Genomic DNA, 18,990 nt, shown 5'->3' on the forward strand with positions numbered 1-18,990 from the left:
AATTTAAACTTAAAGAAATAACAGTATTTGCAACTCTAAACTTACAAAAGAGCTAATTTAGGGAGCGATTACAGACTATCCCAAAGACCTAGTCCAGAGCTTAATAAGTACTTGTTGCTTGACTACACAATTCAATTAAACAAATATTTATTAAGTTATTATTATGTATAAGACACTGATAAGAAAATGGCAAAACAGAGATAATAGCTAGCATTTAAATAGCATTTAATTTGCAATGTGCTTCACAAATATTGTCTCACTATATCCTCACAACAATCTGGGAAAATAGATGCCATTATTATCCCAATTTTATAGACTAGGAAACCGAGGCAGGCAGATACTTAATGACTTGCCTAAGGTCACACAACTAATAAATGTCTGACTTTAAATTTGAACTCAGATTTTCCTGACAGAACTCTAAACACCATTCTGGCTTTATAAGAGAATAAGAGACTGCTATCCAATAGGGAGAACTAGTTGTTTAGATAAACACAAATGAGTGTCTAGTAAATAGTGATCTAGACCTGGATTTAGGAGAGCCTGAATTCAAATTTGATCTCTGCTACTCACTAACTGTAGCACAATCCTATTTGCCTCAATTTTCTCATTGAAAAAATGAGCTGGAGAAGGAATGATAACTTCAAATGGAGTCACAGAGCGTTGGATGCTAATGAAATGACTTAGCAACAACAATAAATACATATAAATCAGGGCATAATGGGAGAAGTACAAAGGAACATTCCAAAGTTCTATGAGATATTTGAAAATGCCAATATCATTACCATCAATGGGGATAGGGGATGGCTTCTAAAGGAAATTATGTCTAAATCAGATGAAAATACCAATGGGATAGGAGTGTGTTCACTTCAACTATACAGGATGGTAAGGGCAAGAAAAGGAGGCAAGTAAATATAGTCTGACTAGAACTCAAATTAGAAACTTCAAACATTTTTGGTAGGTAATGGCAAGCCATTATAAATATTTGAGAAGAAAAATAGTTTATTTTGGCACTGTCTTAGGTAGATTTCCCAGATAGCTAAATGATAGACTAGAGGAAAAAAAAAAGGTTAGATTCTGAAACACAAGTTAGGAAGCTGTCAAAATAGACTGAAAAAGGTGAGCAAGAGTCTAGCGAGTGAACCAGAATGGTTAAAGTCAGCACTGAAAGGAAGGAAGAGAGTAGACATGGGAGATACTGCAAGAATGCTATCGAGAGCACATTGCAATTAACTGAATATGGGGGTGTCATATGGGGGAAGTTATTGATGGCATCAAGATTTCAAGTTGGGGTAACTAGGAAGTTGAGTGGCAATGCCAAGAGAGAGAAGTTAGAAGGGAAAAAAGTTTTGGGCTAAAGATTTTAAGTTTGGTTTTTGTTATGTTGGTTTTGAGATACTGGTGGGATAACCAAAAGAATGTATGATGCCCAGCAGGGAGTTGGAAATAGAGGATTGAATCTTGGGACAGGCAGGGTCTAGAGATAGAATTTTGGGAATCACCTGCTGAGAGGTGAAAATTGAAGCTACAGGAGTAGGTGAAGTCATCAGCAAAAGTAACTCACACTAGAAGGAGAACAAAGCATTTTCTTCACTACTGTCCTCTGAGAAACTGCAAGCAACATTTACATGAGGAAATTAAAGTTCACAGAGGAAAGTGACTTTCCCATAGTAATACAGCTAGTCTATATTCAAGTCAAAATTTAAACCCAGGTCTTCTGACTCTAAATTTAGCACTCTTCCTAATAAAATGTTATATCTCAAAGAAAAGGGTGAATAAAGAAATAAAATAATTTATTATTTTATTTAGAATATATTATTGAACTACTATGTACTAGATGAGGCAGGGACGTGGTGCCATGGTACACAGAAGGCTGGGTCTGGAGTCAGAAAGACTCATCTTCCTTACTTCAAATCTGACTTCAGATACTTATTAGCTGGGTGATCCTGGGCAAGTTAACTGGTTTACTTCAGTTTTCTAAATTGTAAAATGAGTTTGAAAAATAAATGTTAAACCACTCCAGTATGTTTGCCATAGATCCCAAATGAGGCCAGGAAGAAGCAGACAACAAAAATCCTCAGGGAGTTTATACTCTATTGGAGAAAGATGAAAAGTATACATAAAAGTATGTAAAATAATGCAATGTAATTTCAGAGAGGCAGCATGATAAACTATATACAAATCTAGTCTTTTGGTTTAGGAAGTTCTGAGTTTAAATTCTCTCTCAAACTCATGTTATACTGACTTGCATGAACCTGGGTAAGTCATTTGGTATTTCTCTGCCTGAGACAACCCTCTAGGAGTATAAGTTGCAAATAAGGTGACAAGTTTTACTGATATAAGGACTTATATCCTGGTTGGGAGCTCCCCATGACATAAAATTGTAGGGTTTGGTACCAAAAACAGCAATGAATAACTAATAGCTTATTGGGGGGAAGGTGTAAGATCAGGAAAAGGCAAAAGAGGACCAAGGTCAGAACTTTTCAGGAAATGCTTCCACATGAGATGCTCAGGAAGGATAAAAAGTCAGCAATGGACATAGAGAAGCAAGATTAAGAGAAAGAAAGAGAATCATGAGCTATAGTAGCACCAAAGCCCAGGGGAAAGAGCCTGTCAAGAAGGAGGGGGTTAGTCATTTGTCAAATGCTACAAAGTGGTCAAGAAGAATGATTAATTGCTTAAAAAAATAAGTTTCACTTAAGGGTTCTTTTAACAATAAGTTGCATATATTTATCTTCCATTTCTGGAATCTCTGATTTCATTGATATAATAGAAGTTTTTTGAGGGCTGACATTGTTTTTTGCTTTTTCTTTGCATTCTTGTGGTTTAGCACAGTGCCTAACACATAATAAATGCTTAATAAAGGTTTATTGATTGATATGGTCACTTTCCAATCAGTAGAATTACAACTTATGTTTTTTTTTTTTGTCCTGATGTTTCATGCCCACATTCTCTGAGAAACTCTAAGGGATCAACTTGATGCATTGGCTGGGTGGTACAGTAGGTAGACATCTGGGACTGGAGTCAGGAAGATCCAAGTTAGAATTCAGTCTCAGATACTTATTAGCTATGTGGCCTTAGACAGTTCACCTTTCATTTTCATTTTTATTTATTTATTTTTCCCAATTGATATTCTGTTTTATTTTTCCAATTACATATATGAAAAATTTCAATATTCATCCACATGTACATCCATATTTATAAGTTACATAATTTCCTTCCACCCTCCCTTCCACCCTATTCCCCTCAATAGTGAACAGTCTGGTGAGCATTTATGTTAAACATGTTTACAGATTAGTCCTTTTCTGTGTGAGGAATTAGTTCTAAGGAAAAAGAAAAAACCATGAGACAGGAAAGTAAAACATAAGAGAAGTTTTTAAAAAAGAGAAAGTAGTGTTCATTCAAATTCTGTAGTTTTTTGTTTTGTTTTACTCTGAATGTGGAAAGCATTGTCCATAACAGGTCTCCCAGGGTTGTTGAACAAGTCACTTAACTTTTGATTGACTCAGTTTCCTCATCAGTAAATTGGGATAAGAAAGAAAGGAAGGAAGGATTTTGTAATGAGATAATATTTGGAGGCAGATGACATTCTGTGGGTACCAGAGTGGCTCTCACTCAGGTTGTCCATCTGCTAACTCTTAAACAACTGAACTTCCTCCTTTCTGGAAGGCATATTTTATACCATTTGTTTTATCAAAGTCATCATTGTTAAAATACTACAACCTACTTAGGCCCACCAAACATCTCTCTATTGAACTTTGAGCATAGATATAGGATTGGGAACCATCTGCAGTGAGATAGCTGATTCCTTGAAGAGTATGATGATGGGAAAATTAACTAGTGTTAAAATTATTTTGAATATGTTCACGTGTGTTTGTATATGTATGTATATTTTAGAGAAGAGCTTAGGATCCAAGAAAGCACATAATTTACTATATGGCATCCACTTTGTTCTTCTTCCTGTATTCAAGCATGGAGCAAAAGTACATTGTTCATCTATATGAGGTTCTATCCAAGACAAGCACTGATTAGCTTGTTCAATAGACTTCTTACTTAGCCAACTGCAAGCTGGTCTGAATGGTAAGCATTCTTCATTCATTTTGTTTTCACTATGGGGATTGTTGAATTCACCACTTTTGAAATGATGATGGATTTCCCTGAGAGGTCTCAGGATGACCAGAGGTGTTTTTCTTGGAGGAATTCAGATGGAAGAGAGGCTTCCTGGTTATATGTTCTCTTGTTTGTAGATTACTGCGCCAAGACCTAGAAACTATAGGGCTTCTTTATTAAGTTCCTTTAAAACAAGGGGGGGGGGGGAGGCTAGGTGGCGTAGTGGATAAAGCACTGGCCCTGGAGTCAGGAGTACCTGGGTTCAAATTCGGTCTCAGACACTTACTAATTACCTGGCCGTGTGGCCTTGGCCAAGCCACTTAACCCCATTGCCTAGCAAAAAAAAAAAAAAAACCAAGGGCCATATTGGTCTGGCATTGCCAAGGCAACCACAGGTGGAACTCAAAATTGAAAAAAATCTAGCAGTTTTTTTAAAGGGCTTAATTAATTAAACGTTTGACCAGATATAGCCCCTGAATGATGTTATAAATCTCTAAATGGTCCTTGGCAGAAAAAAGTTCCCCACTCTTGTTTTAAAATATATTCAATTTACACAATTTCTTAGGAATATGTCAATTAGGGAGAACAAAGTTTACCTATCTTAGACTATAATTTTTTTTTTTTTGCAAGGCAATGGGGTTAAGTGGCTTGCCCAAGGCCACACGGCCAGGTAATTAGTAAGTGTCTGAGGTCGGATTTGAACCCAGGTAGTCCTGACTCCAAGGCCGGTGCTCTATTCACTGCGTCACCTAGCCGCCCCCTCTTAGACTATAATTTAAGAGATAGCTGGTAATGCAGTAGATAAAACGCTGAGCCTGGAATCAGGAAGAACTGAATTCAAATCCTGCCTCAACAACTTGTTTGCCTCAGTTTTCTCAGCTGTAAAATGGGAATAGTAATAGCACCTGCATCTCAGAGGATCAAACATAATGATAATATTTGTAAAATGCACTTTGTTGAGTACTTAGTACATGGTAGGCACTATGTAAATGTTTATTCTCTTCATTATAAAAACTTCACCTTTGATTCAATCTGTGTGGCTATTTCATTTTGACATTTACTTTCTGACTCTGATAAAAATCTCAAAAATTAATAATCTTGGCATTTTCTCACATCAATTTAAAACTGTAAGAGACTAGGAATTTTACTTTAAAAAATCTTTTTTCCCCTTAGAGTTTTCCTGTAGGCTACTAGTTTTCAATTCTTAAATTAAAAAAAAGTGTGGATTTTTAGGTTTCATTTTACAAAGGAGATGAAAAGAAACTACCAGCTGCCATGTCTTCGATGTGACATTAGATGTCTCCTAGGGAGTTAGGTACATTGGTTTTTGCTATGTTGTATGAAAAACTATAAAGTATAATTTATCCTAATGGAGTCACCTGAGAGTATTAAAAGAGATTTTTCTTTTAAACCTAATTTCCCATTTACTCCCACCTTGGACTGTCAAACCAAAGCAAGCAATATCACTTTCTTTTCTTAGGGCATTTCATTCCGTGAGTTCTCTTCCAACCATAAAAGGTTACAGTTTGTTGCTGACATCTTAATGATCACCTGATGAACAGATTTATTCTTTCAAAAATTAGGCATACAATTTGAGGATTTGTAAAAGCAATCTTCACCCAGGTAAATTTCACAGAGAAATTATGTGATAGCATCTCTGGCAGGCTTATGGTGGCAGGCAGTTTACCAGTGACAGTTTCCTGTTTCTCCTTACAGAATTAAGCACCATGTCTGGTTTATAGTAGCATATATATATATACACACATATATATACACACATACACATATATGTATATATACACATATATACACACATATGTCTATATACCATATATATATGATATATATGCACATTTATATATCTTAAAAAAATTCCTTCTCATTTGTTGATTTTCCTGACATCATCTGAAAGATGACATCATTTCCTGACAGAGGAACTACCTTCTTAAAGACAAAGCTGTCTCAGTCTCTCTGGTGTCATCAACAAAACAGGGAGGACCCTATGCTTTCTGCCACTCTAGTCCTGCCCAAAGAAATTGTTGGTATAACTCACTAGACTATGTATAACATACACATGTATAAACCCCAACAAATTGTTTGCCTTCTCAATGGCAGAGAATTTGAAACTGAAAATTTGAAAAAAAAAGAATGATAAAGCTGTTTTTACATGTAATTGGGAAACAAGAAAATATATTTAAAAATTTTTAACAAAACTGGTGGCAGAGAAACAGGGTACCTCCCCAAACCCAAATAATTTTATGATATGTTTGGATTGCAAATCCCTTTCGTGTGTGTGTGTGTGTGTGTGTGTGTGTGTGTGGCAATGGGGATAAATGACTTGCCCAAGATCACACAGCGAGTGAGTATATACCCAGCTGCTCCAAGGGACTTCTTTAAAAAAAAAATTTGCTTGTCATTGTAGTCATTGTAGCCATTTCTTGTCATTGGAATGAAAGTCCAATCCTAGAAAATTCCAATGACTTGGTAAGATTAAAAGGAACTTTCTCCACTCCACTCTTGTATATTGTTTTTATCAGACCTTTCCCATTTACATAAGACAATTTTGTGGGGGGACCTCCAACATACTTCATATTTAAGACCCTATCACTGTAACTTCTGGTCCAGAGATCATGTCCTGTGGCTCTTAATTCTTTCCTCTCTGTAATTCCCACTCTGGAGGCAATACTGTCCTGCATTGTGTGTATCATCTCAGGGTCAGTCTTCTTGCCATTTACCCTGACATACAAAATCTTCCATGCTCCTGTCCTTTCTTTAGTTGATTGTATCAATATTGTAATTGCTACAAGACAGTGTGTATCAGTTTACTTCCTCTTCTAGATCATTTCTATGACTTTTCATTTTCATTTTCAAATCTGTATCTCCAGAGTTTACTATGTACTATGTAAGGGTTTAAGAAGTGCTTTTTCATAAATTCATTTGTGAAAACATGTACTCATTTATCCAGAATCAGTTTTGTGTGTTATCTACTATGGTCAAGTCTTTAGAAAGGGAAACAACATATTAATCATATTAACATATGAGCTGGAATGAGTGCAACATCAAGCAAATCTAGACTTATTCGTGGGTAAGCCTGGTTAAACCAGCTCCACAATGGCAGAACCAAGTATTGTGGAACCCATGAAAAACACAGTTAATTGGTTTATGACAATGAATAACTTTGTGTCCTTGGGAAAGTCACTCTACTCTTTTGAGCTTCACTTTTCTCATCTATGAAATGAGAATGATCACAATACCTGACTCTCTGGGCTGCCATTTCTATTTCAGAGGATCATTGATTTAGAGGATCTCTGAGGTCAATGTGTACAACCTCTAGCCTCCTCATGACTTCATATGTTAAGAAAGTAAGGCTTAGAAATGTGAAGGTCACACAGGTGATAAATAAGAGGATCAAGGATTTGAAACTTTAAGGGTCCCAAAATAATGTTGAAGGTGTCCCAAAAGTCTCAGGGCAATTTTAAGTTGTTAGGGTTTCCAAACTTAAGCTAAAACTGCACCAAGACTTTTGGGACAGCTTGTATATAAAATGCTTTCTATATATGCTAAATAAAAATATATGTATGTGTATATACATATATATATATAAAATGTGTGTGTAATATGAATATTTATAAATAAAATGCTATATAAACTATAAAAACTTTAAAGCCTATAAAAAAAGAAATTAACAGTATTAAGATGGACTGGGTGGCATTGTGGAGAGCAAGTTTTGAATTTGAAAGATGAGGATTAAGTCTTACCTCAATACATACTGGTTGGGTGACCCTGGCAAATCACTTAACCTTTCAGTGCCCTAAGCATTTCTCTAATATTCTAATTTACACAGCAGGCACAGATCTGTATTGATTGAGCAAATCTCCTCACGAGTGACCTCTCTCAAAAGAAGCTAAATCACGGGATGATCTAAAATATAAAATTAAAAAAAATTCCATTTTCTGATGATGAAGTCTATCTATGGAATGAATCTACTTCTTCTCTCTAGAGCTCAAAAAGAATATTTTCCCCTATGAATTCAAAGGTATAGTTAATGTGATTAGTAGTTAACACTTATCTAACATCGTCTCTTCTGTTTCATATCACACTTTCAGCTCTTGTTCCCTCTTGATGGAGAAAGTTCTGATAATAATACTTATGTGAGTGAACCTTGGAACGAAATTAAACACTGTTCTTTCCTCCTTATTTTTTGCCAATTACTATCATTTCTCTATATACTCAACTATTAGCCTTATTATCTTTGACTTTTCTTGTAAGAGTGCAGACAAAGGAAATTCTCCTGGGATCTTGCCTTCAACAGAAAAAGTAAAGGTAATGAACTAAGAAAAGAAGGAAGCAAAATATTTATTAAACAGCTACTGTATAAAGTGTTTCACAAATATTATTTCCTTGGATCTTCAGGTAGGGGCAATTATTATCTCTATTTTGAAGTTGAGAAAAACAAAGACAAACAGAAGTTAAATGGCTTTCCCAGGGTCACATTTATTAGCTAATAAGTGTTTGAGGTCATATTTGAACTTTCCCCCCATTTATTTATTTTTTCACATTACTACAATAGTCTTGTTATAAAAGTAACCTAATCCCCTTTCCCCTACAAAAATAGAGAAATCTCAAGGAAAATAAAGTTAAAGGAAAAAAAAAACCCATGTACTTCAGTCTGTATTCCAGATACCATCAGCTGTCTTTGGGATGGATCCCATTGTTTATCATAAGCTCATCAGAGAAGAGGCTTCAATATTTTTTTCCCTCCCCTCCATCCTATTCCTCCTCACTCCTATTTATTCTTTTGTCTCTCTCCTTTCACCCTCTCCCTGAAGCTATATTTGAAATCAGATCTTCCTAATTCCAGGTCCAGTGCTCTATACTCTCTGTGCCACTTTTGCTATCCTTTACTAAGGGTAGAAATCCATAATGTATGTCCTTAATGAATAAGTGAATGAAGAGATGAAAGAATTATTGAGATAATTCAGCTCTTAATCAATCTTTTATTAAGAGAAAAAAAATATAGAAAAGAATTCAACTATTCCAAATTCACCAGAAAATTGCTAGGATTCGTGTAATTGCAAACGCAAGTATTAGTAGATCATTGTGTTTGAAACAGATGGGCTCATAGATAGGTTTCCTTTTCAGAGGACAACAGAGTGACATTGACAGGCATATATCATACTTGTTTCTGCTGCTAAGGAGTTTGTTGACCATGGGCTTACTTACTAATAACTTGTCTAGATTTGTTTCAAATCCTACTCATCAGCATTGGTATGTATGCTATATACTTTCTTGGTATAAACCCAGGATTACCAAAGGGAAATCATTTTATATCACACTCTTTGCATATATAAGAACTCTTAACTCAAAGCAAATTTGTTTTATTTCAGTTGTTTCTGTTAGTTTTTAGTTTTAAATTGGTCCTGAATCAATTCCTTCAGTGGAGTTATCTCTTAACATATCATATGACCTTGCAAGTTTTCCTTTTCTGTAGAATGTTTTTTTTTCTTTTCAGTTACTTAACAAAAGAAATCGAAGTTTCTAACTCATTTTGAAAATTCCAGAAAGGTGAACATTTCATTGCCTAGATACTGGGAATTTTCTATAATAGAAGAGACAGGGGCTGACTTCAAGGCTCAGTCATATATGCAATATTAAGTATCTGATGGCCATTAGCATGAAAGCTTCCTAAATTTGCAGTCATCTTATGTCATTCAGGAAGCAGATGGTACTTAAGGAGACCTGAGACTGGAAGACCAGGTATTAACTAAGGAATGAATTAAAAAGGTTTTGTAAGAGATGACTGAAAAGGTTTGTCTTCTAGATTTGGACATTTGCAGATGGCAAAAGTCATGAGAAAGGAGACTATTTCTTGGCTTAATAAAAATACAGTAAAAAGAGAATATGAATTTTACAAAAGTAACATACATAAAAAGATATACATTATAATGTTTGCAATTGGTGCTAACACAGAACTCTTAAATCTGTTCAATCTCTTAGCCCTATTTTATGGATTCACTGAAGGGCTCTTAAAGAAAGGAATTATTTCTCTTTTATTACTTTTTTTGAGTGAATGTCTGTCAATCAATAAGCATTTATTAAACAGCAACTATATACTAGGCAATGTGCTAAGCACTGGAGATAAAAAGGCAAAAAATGTACTCTGCCTTCAAGGATCTCACAATCTAAGGAGGGATTCAGCAAACAAACAAAAGTGCTTAAGCAAGATATGTACAGGATAAACAGGAAACAATAACCAGGGGAAGGCACTAGAATTAAGAGAGATTGGAAAGGACTTCTAGTAGAAGATGGGATTTGAATGAAACCTGGAAAGGGAGGAGCCAAGTATAAGGATAGAGATAGATAATTTTAGGCAAGGGGGTTCAGCTGGGAAAATGCTCAGAGCTGAGAGATGGGAGTGTCTCATTTGTGCAGCAGGATGTAGGCCAGTGTCACTGGATCAAAGCATACTTGGGGAGGGGAGAGAAGTAATGTGTAAAAAGAATAGAAAGGTATAAGTGTGTGGGAAGGGAGAAGAGTTAGGTTATGAAGGACCTCAAATACCAGTGAGAACATTTTGTATTTGATCTTGGTCTTAGGGAACCACTGGAGTTTATTGAGTGTGTGTGTGTGTGTGTGTGTGTGTGTGTACATGCTAAGACCTGTACTTTAGGAAAAAAATCACTTCGGAATCTGAATGGAGTTCTCAGAATAACTATTTTGAGGTTTATCTTTCCCTCTCCCCAATTTTTAAGGGTGATTAATAGCTCATTAGTTAAATAATCAGCTACACTTTGACTTAATTGTGGTTTATAAATTTCAACTTCCTGTATATCAAAATAGTAACTATTTTGTCAAATGGATGAGGACATTAGCACCAGTATCCAAGGGGTAAGATTACCAAATTAATTCTTACACATACCTAAGACAACTGTGTTGAAAGAAACCATTTCTTTGTCTTTGCCATCATTGTAAAAGGCCAGGTGCCATAGACCTATATCCAAATATTGCACAAACACAGCTTCATTCTGGACCAGTGTCTGGATACTCCGGCGTTCCCGGGGTGACTCTACCACACTCCATTTTTCTTTGCCATCCAGGCGCTCCATGAAGTCATACTGTTAAAAGAAAAGGAAATTGCATGTGATATAAAGAGACAGATTCCACACAGTCAATGTCTCTTCCTTCCCCCTTCTCTGACAATCAATCGAATATGTTTGAATATCTATTATATATCCAATACTGTGGAGCTACCAAAGAGATTTTATGATGCTGACAATACTAATACTATCTGACATTTGTATAGAATTTTAAGATTTGTGAAATATTTCATTTAAATGGATACTACCCTCAAGGAGGAATTTATAATATTGTATCTTGGAGAAGATACAAAATGCTTAACTATGTGTTTCTAACAAAAAAGTCTAATAGGGCACGGGATGATCTGTATAGGTTGGAGTAGCAGGAGAAAGCTTAATGAGGAAATAGGTAGGATTCGAACTAAACTCTGAAGACTGGATAGATTTATGATAGGTGGAGGGGGGAATAAGGACTTCTAAATGGGAGGAAGACCATTCCAAAATGGAAGAAAGGTATAAGAAATACAGGGATGGGAAAATAAGTTTGGTATGTACAGGGAACATTCAAGAGGCTATGGTGAGAAGAGAACATTTCAGGGGCAGCTAAGTGGCGCAGTGGATAGAGCACCGGCCCTGGAATCAGGAGTACCTGAGTTCAAATCCGGCCTCAACACTTATAATTACTTAGCTGTGTGGCCTTGGGCAAGCCACTTGACCCTATTGCCTTGCAAAAACCCTTTTAAAAAAAAGAGAACATTTCATAATGGGGAGCAGTTGGACTTGCAATGGAAATCAGTGGGGAGTCACTGGGGACTCCTGACCATCTGAATGATATAATGAAAGGAATGTTTTAAGAAAATGATTTTGATAATGCTAGACAGGATAGATTACTGAGAAAGATCATTCAGAAAAATCATTGCAATGATAGAGAGGTGAATAGGGCAATGGCATTGGGAATATAGTTGGAGGCATCAAAATTTGAGAGACATTTATTAGGGAAAAATATAGGACTTGTGTCACATTTTATAAATAGGATTCAAGAAAGGGAAGATCAAAGATGTTGGTTTCTAACTGGGGAGATAGGAAGTAAGTGCCACAGGCTATAACAGGGCAGTCTCCTGACCACCATGTTGTATCATTTCACATCAAAGACATGTTGGAGAATTTTAAGAATTCCAATTTTTGAATTTTTAAATTAATGCAAATTCCCACTAAGGGATTAATTAATTTTCTTCCCTACTCCCTTTGTTCCCCAAAGTGAATATTAGTCCATGGACGTTCATGGAGCTCAACCCCAAATCTTTTTGAAAACTTCCTAGACAAGGTAAATAAAGTAAGAATGGGGTTGACTCTCTTGTTTCCCTGGATCAACTAGTAACAGCTGTGCCTCAGGAAGGGACATTTTATCTACAAAGAACCAAAGTTATATATGTTTTTAGTTTCTTTCTACCTAACTTACTGTTAGTAATGGTTAAAAGTGGGAGACTGGATTTTAAAAACTGAGGTAAATGATCTTAAATTACAATAATAACAATAATGATAATAATAATAATAATGATGATAACAGTAATGATAACAATAGCTATAATTTATAGAGCAGCTGCTAGTGTTAGCCACTGTGCTACACACTTCACAAATATCTCACTTGAACAGATATTATTATCCCATTTTACAGATGAGGACTCTGGGGTAAATATGCCATTTTCTCAGACTAGAAAGTCATTTATATTTTTTAAATCAACTTCTTAAGACTCTAACCAAAGAAGTTACATTTCTGTGAATTACTTTTAGCTAAAAGAATGAACATCACTTCATTGCTGTCAAAGAGGGAAATGACTTCATTTTTTTTTGTTTCAGATATCACTATAGAGAATGAGATTACTCGTATCTATGAGTGGGCTGATCAGGCAAGGAACTAGAAAATTATTTTAGACTTAGGGGATACCTAGTTCTTGACAAATCAAATCACTTTGAGGAAAAACAAAACAAGACATTTTGCTAAGGACATTGGACATAAAGATATATAAATGTAGTTATAGGTATTCCATCTGGCTCTTCAAAGTCCTTCCCTATGTTGATACAGAAGAAACAGATTCAGGTTACCTGAATGAAAGATTTTTTTTTTCCTGAAGCAAACATGATTCCATGGCTGTCATTTCACAGTGGGATTATTAACAAAAGTATATCTACTTCATATGATTTGACCCAGGGTATCCTTTAATCTTGTCCTTTTTTCATGTCTCCCCAGAATTTATATCTTTATGGTTTATTTTTCTTTCTAGAACACACACATCTATCCAGAACATGACACATTCTCAGAATGTTTTACAACATCAACAGATGTTTTTCACATGGATATATACATTTTCCCCCTCAAACTCCAATTTATCCTATAGGTGACTGTGGAAAGTCCATAGTGCAATGAGGCAGCATAAATAATTGCACGTGGGTTTTAGGGAAAGGATGGAAAAACTCCTGAAGACTGAATGAGTCAAAGACTCATCAAGCTTGCATTCTAGGACTGGAAGCAGTTGGTTTGCTTGGGAACCAGCTGGTTCAAGAAAGGTTAAACTCTCTAGAATTGTTAAATCTCAGTCTTACCAGCTGGCTTGGCAGACCGGCTAACTTGAGAAGAAGGCCATATTCCAGTGACCCACTCTTTGCCGGCATTACTTCTTTATGTTATGGTATTGTCAATGGAAAACAGTAACATCTGGGCTTATTTCTCTTGGTCCCATCTTAAACAAATTCAGGGTAGAGAATAAAGACAAGTCTTGGAAACTGTTTTGTACTTGACTTAATAAGAAAGTTACTCCACTTTATCTCCATATTGTCTAAAAACAAAAAAGTAGCTTATCTGGTCCCTTTCCAAAAAAGATTTGTTGCTTCATGGCTGCTTGAGGCAGCATACATTTCTCTTTGCTTCAATATATGGGATGAGTGGGTAAAGTGATAATAACATGGAATAAACAACAAAAAAAGCCCCTACTCTCTTTGATTTTTTTCCACTCTTTAAAAAACAACACATGTTAGCATGCTATGTGAGGTCCATGCCTCAGAATATTCAGTAATTCACAAAGTAGTATTAAATGCAACTTTTACAGGAGCTCAATAGGCAAAGAAATAAACCACAGAAAATATTTGACTGATCTAATTATAAATCCCTCTTCCTCTTGGCAAAAACTATAAAGGAGATGTAATGAAGGAAATTTGGTGGTTTGGGGAATAAGATAAACTATAGCAGAGAAGCACACACAATGTCATTCATTTTTTTCCCTGGAAAGTAAGTTGTCTTTTCAGTATATTATATTTTTGGATCAGGGATGGTCCCTAGAACCTACACACACACACACACACACACACACACACCTGCCAAGGAGGGCAGGGTTAAAGACAGACTCATTACCCTTTGGGAAGATGGTGTTATTGGGTCCAAGACCCTTAGAAAAAGGGAAAATAACTTTATTACTACTTGGAACAACTGTTCACCAAGGGTTGACATGGAAAAGGAAAGCAATAAAAGCTGACATTTCTCTCTGACGGCATGCTGTTCTCCTCTCTTGGTGCTGGCAGCCTCTTCTGCCTCCTCTATGTCTGATGTTGCTTCTACCTCAGATGGCAGGGCAAACTCAGCAGTTGGTAGGATTGAAGGGAAACAGCATGCACAAGTGAGGGTTGCTTGAAGCCACATTAGCCACAGGGTCTCTGGTCTCATCCAGTGATCGTGGGAGTGACTTAGCAAGAGCAGGTCACTCAAAGGGGCCTGTACATATCTTTCTGCTTCCAGCAATGCCCGTGGCAAAGTGCACCAGGAATTCTCCTCATTAAAGCTAAGCACAATTCTTTTCTTTCTTTCAAAGAGAGGAAGTACTAGTCCAAGGTAGAGGAAAGACAACCTCTTCAGTACCATGGTCAGCTCCTCTGCAGGTTTTCTGCCCTTCCATCCTGGTGGCTTCCTACCACAGTTGCAAGACTTCACATTCAGACCAATCTTCAGGCTCCATGTTTCCCTGTATTTGGGCACAGCTGCAAAGGATTGTTCTGGATAGTCACTCTCCAGGTTGGAGAGGGAGATCATAAACTTGTGTCAAGGAATTTACCTTTATGTTTCTTAGTCATAACAACTCATCTGTCACTCATTGTGCCAGTCCCACAGAGGAACACAAAACAGACTAAAGAAAGAGAGGAACAGAAACTGACATCTTTTCAAAAAAGACTGGCTTGTACTCCCACATTTGTACCATTTCCCCCCTCTTTGGGTATGACTACACTGGTAGAATTCTTTGCTGTATTCTTTCATTATGTCCCCTTTTGTAGGACCAAAGAGCAATATCCTCAGCCTTCCAGAGAACAGCTGCCAATTTACCTGTGTGGTGGCCTGATTTAGTTCTAAAAATCCATTGAAAATGCCACTTTCTAGAAAGGAGACAAAAAGCCACTAGGCACATGCTCAAAATGAGAGCAGCTCAAAACATCTCGATGCTTGGCCACATTTCCTTTCCATTTAATAATGTGCTTTTTTGTATTGGGTTTACAGACAAGGTCGTGAAAATGGGACAAATGAACACAGGAATGCAGCACTTCCAGAGGCCTTCACCTATAACCATCTGGCATTACTCAGTCCTTGCCTGGATTAGTCTTTCCTTAAAGACAAAGCTTTGGCCTCAATTTTAAACAGCAATCAAAGAAAGACAAGCTTTAAGTAGGAGTATGGCAGCTATAAAACAGAATCATGGAAGGTGACACAAATGTCACAAAGTAGACATGCTCCATGCTTAACAGTAGGGATTTCTCTTATTCACATTTTAGTCCTCTCCACAAGGTCACTAGGTAATTGTGTTGTCCATCTGATTAAGCCTAGAGAAATGCTGGAAGAGATTTCTCTGAAGACCAGATGAGTCACCTGACTATGGTATACCCAGTCTGGGTCAGTGAAGCTAATAACAGTCTCAAGGCCATCCCAAAATGTAGATCTGTTCTACCGCAAGGCCAGCTAAATCAATACTTCACCTCTTGTTGCCTTGCCTATGTGATTCTTTATTTACTGCACGTTCTCATCTAATTGTCTTTATCCAATGGTTTATCAAAAATGTCACATCTGGCTCCATGCCATTCCAGAATCAATAGGAATGTCTCGTGTGGGCTAGATGTAAAAATAAATCAAATGCATCCCTGAGAATAGGGGAACAAACCGTGAAGGCTTCCAGCCACAGAATGAATACCTGGTGCATAGAAGAATAGAACCATTGTGGGTAGTGATTCTGCTCTCAGAGTGTGACCTGGACTTTTCCCCTGCATTTGAAAAGTTGAATAGTATCTCAAGTTCTGTCTGTCTTTTGTTTTTAAGCTCTGATTTCCTCTGCATGACCACTTTAGGAACCTTGCACCTTTTAGACTTTACTGGATTGAAATCCCAGCATAGATTCTTTAGAGAAATGCCAATGACTCTTGTATACTCTGGCTGTTTAGTCAAGAAAATATAAATCAAGTTTACTGTTCTCCACTGACCTTACACATACAGAGCTCTCCTTTCTTTCCTGTTTGTTTTCACTTGAGATTCAAAGGACAAGAATATCTGTCTTCTTCAAGTGTCCTCCTTAGGAGATAGTGTGGTACAATGAAAATCTGAAATCATTAAATTATAAAACAAAGGGACCACAGAGATCATAGAATCCAACCTCCTTATTGTATTGTCAGAGAAATTGAGTCACAGGAAAGATAACTTGTCTAAGTTCAGGTGGATAGTGTGAATCACAGGAGGTGGATTTCAATCCCTACTTAATTTTTTTTTTTACTACCAATTCAATTTTTTTTTGGCTTCCCTAGGCCTTATTTTTCCTACTTTATAATATGAAGGGATTAGAATAGAAAAGTTCCCGTTTACTTTTAAGTCTCTCCTTCTTAATAAACTTGCACATGGGTCCTTCAAAAGAAAACGCCAAGGGGCGGCTAGGTGGTGTAGTGGATAAAGCACCAGCCTTGGAGTCAGGAGTACCTGGGTTCAAATAAGGTCTCAGACACTTAATAATTACCTAGCTGTGTGGCCTTGGGCAAGCCACTTAACCCCATTTGCCTTGCAAAAACCTAAAAAATAAAACAAAACAAAAAAAAACCAGAAGATACCCTTATACCTATCTTAGATTTTGCTGCTCAATATCTAGACATGTGGGCACAGTTTGTACTGATTATTTTAGGGTACCCTTAGATAGCAAAAACAAATACAAAGGACCTTTAATGGGACGTCAGTTTTTCATGGTCCTTTACATCTACTTCTGTGAAAATGAAGACTTTTACAGATTTCACAAAATCTTCTGATTCTAACCTGGAGTATCAATAAAGACTTGAGATTGTGTTTGTAAAACTATCCTCCTTAAAATTGAGATTAAATAATATCTCATTAGTGAATTCTGTGAATTAGTATTTGATGTGATATACAAACTGACAACAAAAACAAACATATGTATTCCTTTCCCATTTTAACTTGCAGGGCACCACCCCATGGTGCTAAGCACACCAAACAGAAGTGCAAGGAGGTTGGGGTGGGTGGGAAAGGGAGAGAGAAAAGTTGTTTTTGACTTGATAATTACCAAGTTAGACTCCAGGAAAGCAGAGACAGCAATAGTAGTAGCAGCAATCCAGCACTAAGGTTATCAGGAATATTCAAGAATTAAATGAGCATCCAGATTGTTGGGTAATTCAAATTAATTTCACTTAGAATTGAAAACAAGAGCAGATTTAGTTACTCAGGCAAAGAGAGAAAAGAGGAAAGGAGAAAAGAAAGGATGAAGAAAGGAAGAGAAAGAGATATACCATTTTCAAATAAAGGCTTGAATTGGAAAAAAGATAAACCAGGGCCAGGAAAAGCTTACATCACTAATGGTAGTCTATACTTTAAAAAATATGTCTGGAAAATTCACAGATGTACTCAGATAAAAATGTTCACTCAATTTATTAAGTCTTTAATTCTATATATTCTTAATATGCCATGTTTTTTATTCATTCACTATGAATATGTTAAAATTTATGGTCCCTTTATATTTTCCTTTTTATTTTTAAAAGTCTGGTTTTTTTTTTTTTTTTAATAGATTGAGCTATTCTGCTACACAACCTAAAAGCACTTAGGCTTAAAGTACTCAGGAATGATGGTTTCTTTTTCTGTTTCATCCTCTATTCAAACTTACATTGCTGTCTCAGCTCTCCCTGCTCTGAGATGCATGCCCACTAAAAAGACTACAAGGTTACCTCTAGAAGGTATAGGACTCACTGGTACATCAGCTTGAGTGACTAAATGAGGCATTTTTTAATATTTGCTAAACAGTAATCCTGAGAAGGTGAAGTCCCAGCAGGGTTCCCAGGCGGTAACTGCATCTTGTTGTCTCTGGTTAATCATGTACCTAATTTGCTGATTATTGACTTGTTCTCACAAAGGATTTTACCCAGCTTGACATATCAGTAGTGATCAGTGATAAACTGTCAAGCAAACTCACTCATTGTTTTAACCACCCAAGTTCTTAACTTACAGTAACAGTTTATGGTTTTCTATTGATGCCCAGCATAGTAGCCAGGTCATACTGTTTCTGTTAATATAAATTGAAGCACTGGCCCCCCCCCCCCCCCCCCCCCCCCCCCCCCCCCCGCCACATCCCTGGCTCCTTCAGGAATTAAGGGACTGGTGAGGTAGGCACTATTTAAGATTTGGAGATAAGGAACATGGGTTTGAATTTTAGTTTTGTAATTTACAACCTATGGGACCCTGGGAGAGTCACTTAACCTCTTTTTTGCCTTAGTTTTCTCATCTGTAAAATAA

The 18,990-nt window shown here is 36.6% G+C and overlaps 1 protein-coding gene across 6 annotated transcripts in view; it reads right to left on the reverse strand.

Annotated features, from left to right (window-relative positions):
- TENM2 (teneurin transmembrane protein 2) overlaps window positions 1-18,990 on the reverse strand; it is a 385,853-nt gene that overhangs the window by 142,521 nt on the left and 224,342 nt on the right. For all 6 annotated transcript variants that reach the window (XM_074212469.1, XM_074212471.1, XM_074212470.1 and 3 more), the window contains one exon: window positions 11,027-11,222. In XM_074212469.1, the coding sequence (XP_074068570.1) occupies window positions 11,027-11,222 (196 nt within the window). The remainder of the gene's footprint in view (window positions 1-11,026; window positions 11,223-18,990) is intronic.

This window comes from Macrotis lagotis, chromosome 1, assembly GCF_037893015.1.
Source record: "Macrotis lagotis isolate mMagLag1 chromosome 1, bilby.v1.9.chrom.fasta, whole genome shotgun sequence".
In the NCBI taxonomy this organism is placed as follows: domain Eukaryota; kingdom Metazoa; phylum Chordata; class Mammalia; order Peramelemorphia; family Peramelidae; genus Macrotis; species Macrotis lagotis.